General features: G+C 32.8%; 2 protein-coding genes across 2 annotated transcripts in view; both read right to left on the bottom strand.

Moving 5' to 3' along the window:
- LOC107752184 (cingulin-like) overlaps window positions 1–1,035 on the bottom strand; it is a 2,500-nt gene extending 1,465 nt beyond the window's left edge. The window contains exons 1-2 of the mRNA XM_016568079.1: window positions 1,003–1,035; window positions 807–920 (exon numbers count right to left, since the gene is read on the bottom strand). Coding sequence (XP_016423565.1) covers window positions 807–920; window positions 1,003–1,035 — 147 coding nt within the window. The remainder of the gene's footprint in view (window positions 1–806; window positions 921–1,002) is intronic.
- A 145-nt stretch (window positions 1,036–1,180) lies between these two features.
- Window positions 1,181–4,634, bottom strand: LOC107752183 (intracellular protein transport protein USO1-like). Its single transcript, XM_016568078.1, has 5 exons — window positions 4,449–4,634; window positions 4,067–4,273; window positions 2,994–3,098; window positions 2,117–2,269; window positions 1,181–1,237 (listed from the first exon to the last, which is right to left on the bottom strand). Exons 1-5 carry the CDS (start codon window positions 4,602–4,604, stop codon window positions 1,181–1,183), a joined length of 678 nt encoding a protein of 225 aa, XP_016423564.1. The 5' UTR covers window positions 4,605–4,634.
- Window positions 4,635–4,749: the final 115 nt, after the last annotated feature.

Below are 4,749 nucleotides of genomic sequence, written 5' to 3'. Positions count from 1 at the left end.
TTTTTTTCCGTTTTAATTTTTGTGGATTCAGCTTTTTTTTTTTTTTTCGTTTGAATTTTTTTTTTTTGATTATGTTTTGATGGTTAAATTAACTTTTCAATAATCGATTGAAAAAAAAATCGAATGAATTGAAACTTACACAATTTAACAACTATTTATTAAAAGTTGAACAAAAATGTAATTTTTTGGGCCTTATAAAATCATTTTATTTTTTTCCCAAATTCTCTGTTTTCCGTTTTAATTTTTGTAGTCTTCATTTTAATGTTTTTTTTATTTTTAATCATCAAAAAACTGAAAAAAGCCTAACCAATTAAATTAATAAAACGTAATGTAATAATTTATTTAAATATTTACAATAATAGTAAACAAGAATATTAATACAAAAATTGTCTTTTTTTTTATTTATTTTTTTTATGTTTTGGTGTTGTCTGTTTTTCTGGATTCATGAATTAATAAATATTTATAAAAAATGGTAGTATGAAATAATAGTAATAGTAATGGCATAAAACATAATCTTTTAAAATGTAATCAAATGAAAAAATTAACTTACGATAGAGGTTTACTGTTGAAATGGAAACATGGAAGAAAAATTATGTGATAATTAAAAAATAATTTATTATTATTATTATTATTACATTGAGAAGTAATATTAATAATAGTTAAACTGAGCTTTTATTTTTGACACATTGTATTGTAAACTTTTACATTTTCCTGACTGGATTCTGCAATTTTGTCCAGGTTTTTTTTTTAATCGCAGATCCTGCTGTCAGCCTCAGACTAAACATGAACCGTGTTCCAGCGGTCTAGAGCGGTTTTTGGTGGTTTCTGACCTGATCCACAGCTCTCTTGTGTTTGGATGCCCATCGCTGCTCGTTCTCCTGCAGCTCCTCCAGATCTCCCTCCAGATCGATGATCTTCTCCTGAAACACACACAGATGCGTGCGCTTCTGTCAGCGGTGCTCGTGTGTGTCTGCGGAGGTGTGTGTGACGTCAGCGCCGTACCTGAGCCAGCTTGAGCTGTTTGAAGAAACACATTCCACATTGTGAAGATTACAGTTTTTCTTTTGTACATTTGAAACTTTTTTAGTAATTTTATTTTTTGGGGGTTTTGTCATTTTTTATTCATTTTTCTATTACATTATTTTATGTTTATTATTATTTTATTATTTATGTATTATTTTCATTCGTTGTTCTTGTGCTTCAGGAATGCACTGCACCTTCTGTCATGCCAATAAACCTCATAAAATGGTAAATGCTGTTCAAAAATGTACTAGTAATGTCATTAAAGTTTGTAATTCTTGTAATTTTGGTCATTTAAAATATTTAAAAATGTATTTTATAATTATAAAAAATATAATTATAAAATACATGACGTTATAATTATAATTAGTTTAGTTTGGTTTTGTAATTTTTATTAGTTTTTTATATGTCTATATAGTTTTTATTTTAGATTATTATTTTATTATATTTTTATTAAGTTTTAGTTTACTTAGTTTTAGCTATTTTAGTAAATTTTAACTAAATGTGAAATATTTTTACTATTAAAACAGCTGTTTTCTATGTGAATCTCTGTTAAACTGTAATTTATTTCTATGATGCGCAGCTGTATTTTCAGCATCATTACTCCAGTCTTCAGTGTCACATGATCTTCAGAAATCATTCTAATATGCTGATTTGCTGCTCGAGAAACATTTCTGATTATTATCAATGTTGAAAACAGTTGAGCTGCACAATATTTTTGTGGAGACGGTGATGCATTTTATTTTTCAGGATTCAGATGAATAGAAAGTTCAAAAGAACTGCATTTATTTGAAAGAAATCTTTTGTAACATTATAAATGTCTCTACTGTCACTTTTGATCAATTTAATGTGTCTTTGATGATGAATTAATTTCCTGCATATATGAATGTGTATTAATCGGACCTCTCCCTGCAGTCTGCTGACGATCTGTGTGAGGCGCAGCAGCTCCTGGTCTTTCTCCAGCACGCTCTCCTCCAGCTCCTCCACTGTGTGTGTGTGTGTGTGTTGTGTGTGTGTTGTATGAGTGTGTGGTGTGTTGTGTGTGTGTGTGTTGTGTGTTGTATGAGTGTGTGTCTGAGTGTGTGTGTGTTTGTACCTCTGTCTCCAGTCTGAAAACAGTGTTACTGAGTTCTAGAGTTTTCTTTGCTTTAGTTTCTTTCTCCAGCTCCAGCTCCTCCAGGTTTCTCTCGGTGAGCCACAGTTTTTCTGACACAGTCTGAGCGTGTTGAGCTTGTTTCTCCAGAGCTTCCTGAAGAAAGCACACAGAAGATCAGACCGACTGCAGTTTGAGAAAACCAACAACAGTCATGTACATTTACTTTCACAAAGTGAATAAAGCCCAGATGAGCAGCTGTCAATAACCAGTTTCCTGATGTAAAATGTTGCTTGTTTAAATGATATTATTATTAGCCCTAATTTTACATTTTTGCTTATTAAATGCTGAGTTTCTGAAAAGCATGTAGCGTTTTATGGGGTTATTTGCATGACAAAATGTGCTGTGAATTACTGAAGTGCAAGAAAAAAGAATAAAAATAATACATCAATAATAATAATATAAAATAAATAATAAATCAAATTCTCATTTGTTTTCATGATATTATTGGCCCTAATTTAGCATTTTGCATAAAATAATAATAATAATAATCATAAATCTAAAAAACAAATGGCCATTTGTTTCATAATTTTACATTTTATTAAATGACTGAATGATTGATTACTGATATATTTTTCAAATTTTACATTTTGCTTATTAAAGGACATTAAAAATGTAAATGTAGAAAATAAAATAATAAATATAAAATATTCTAATTATAAAATAAATAAGTAATAATAAAAATAATAATATAATATAATAATAAAATAATAAACAAAATAAATAAAATAAAATGAACAAAATAATACAAAATAATAAAAGAAATGGCAATTTTGGTCTTTGGAAGTGTCAAGCAGCCTGTTTATTTGTGATGCTGCACCTCAGTGTCCTGTATTTTGTTCTTGAGCGTCTGCTGCAGGAAGTTGAAGGCGTGTTCCTGAGTGTTTGCCTCGACCATCACCTCCCGCGCCTCCTTCAGCTCTTTCTGCAGACACACACACACACACACACACACACAGACACAGACACACACACAGACACACACACAGACACAGAGACACACACACAGACACACACAGGCGTGTTGATGATGAGGATCACGGCTCTGCTGACGGCGTGTGTTTAGGGCAGTGGTTCTCAACCAAACATTGTTATATGCTTGAACTGTTTTATATCTATAGATTTTATTTTAGGCAAGTCGTGATGATTTGAGAAGGCTAAATTGATCAAACATAGGCTATGATCAGCTCACTGTCTGCCGCTGGCCGCTTGGTCTTTACTTTAAAAAACAAAAACTTATATTTAACGACCAAAAAATGCTCCAAACGTTTTTCTAAATTAACTTAATAAAAAAACGAAACGAAATATAATCACTTTGCCATTACATACAAAACTGAACTATTTCAATGTAGCTGAAACAGTAGTATTAGCTGTTTTGTGAGAAGGGGGGAAAAAAAAGACGGGCTCAGGTCTGTAATTCTGATAAGCTGACGGACAAGGGCCGGGCAAGGGCCTGAACGTTATATATTTGAGGCCCGTGCAGGGCTCTAGCCTGAACATCTTCAAGTGGTTCCTTCGCTGGCATTTTCCACATTTCGTTTTTCTCCCTTAATAACAAATGTGTCCATTCTGATGCTGCTGCTAACTATTTGAATTGAATTCTGCCAAAGTGCGCGCTTGTAAGTGTTCGCTAAATGCGTAACGTTAATTACGTGAATACAGGTCTGCTCATGTCTGAAAATAATATATGAAAAACAAAATTATTTTACATAACAAAAACATTATAGCTTATATTTGTTTAGTACATTTTAAAATTAATGTAAACACTAAAATGAATTGTAAAACTGAAAGTAATTTTTTAAATTGTGTTCAGCATGGTGGGCCGCATTTGAATTCGTGACGGGCCGCGGGTTGAGAACCACTGGTTTAGGGTGTTGTATGAGGTGTTTGTACCTCCATCTGTCTGAAGCGCTCCTGCATGACGTTGTTGTTGCTCTCTAACTCCACGATCTTCTCCCGCAGCCGGTTCGTCTCGCCCTGCATCTGCGTGTTCGTCCGCAGCAGATCTTCATTGTTCACCAGCAGACCTCGCATCTCGAAGCGGATCTGGTTCCTCTCCTTCTCCATCTCGATGCTCTCCGCTTCCAGAAACTGGTTCCTCTGCAGCACATAAATAGACATATTAAAGCTAACCTGCATTTCTACTCATTACTTGATTTGATAAACGCTCATGCGTCTTTACACAAAAACTGGACTGAGGTCAGCAAAACATCTTTCCCAACAATTTCTAGTCGAGAAGTTAATTGACGCACAGCTCGTGTGTGTTCATACTGACCCTGCGACAGTCCTCCAGCTGTTTGGTCAGTTCCTGGATGAAATCCAGTTTGTTCGGCTGGTTGTTTCGCTGCATGAGTTGACTTGGAGTCGCCTTCAGGAGAGAAAACATGAGTTCACATAAGATAGTTTTAATATAAATTCTCCTCTGGGACATTAAAGTGCCTGTTGAATAAACATCTATTTACTGTTTAATAAATAAATACATTTTATTTTATAATTTATTTATTGTATTATTATTAGAAATTCTATATATATATATAATATTTATAATTTATATATATATAAAATTAATTAATTTT

Source organism: Sinocyclocheilus rhinocerous, unplaced genomic scaffold, assembly GCF_001515625.1.
Source record: "Sinocyclocheilus rhinocerous isolate Xijiao unplaced genomic scaffold, SAMN03320098_v1.1 scaffold2516, whole genome shotgun sequence".
Classification (NCBI taxonomy): Eukaryota; Metazoa; Chordata; class Actinopteri; order Cypriniformes; family Cyprinidae; genus Sinocyclocheilus; species Sinocyclocheilus rhinocerous.
This window is presented reverse-complemented; position numbering and strand designations above follow the sequence as displayed.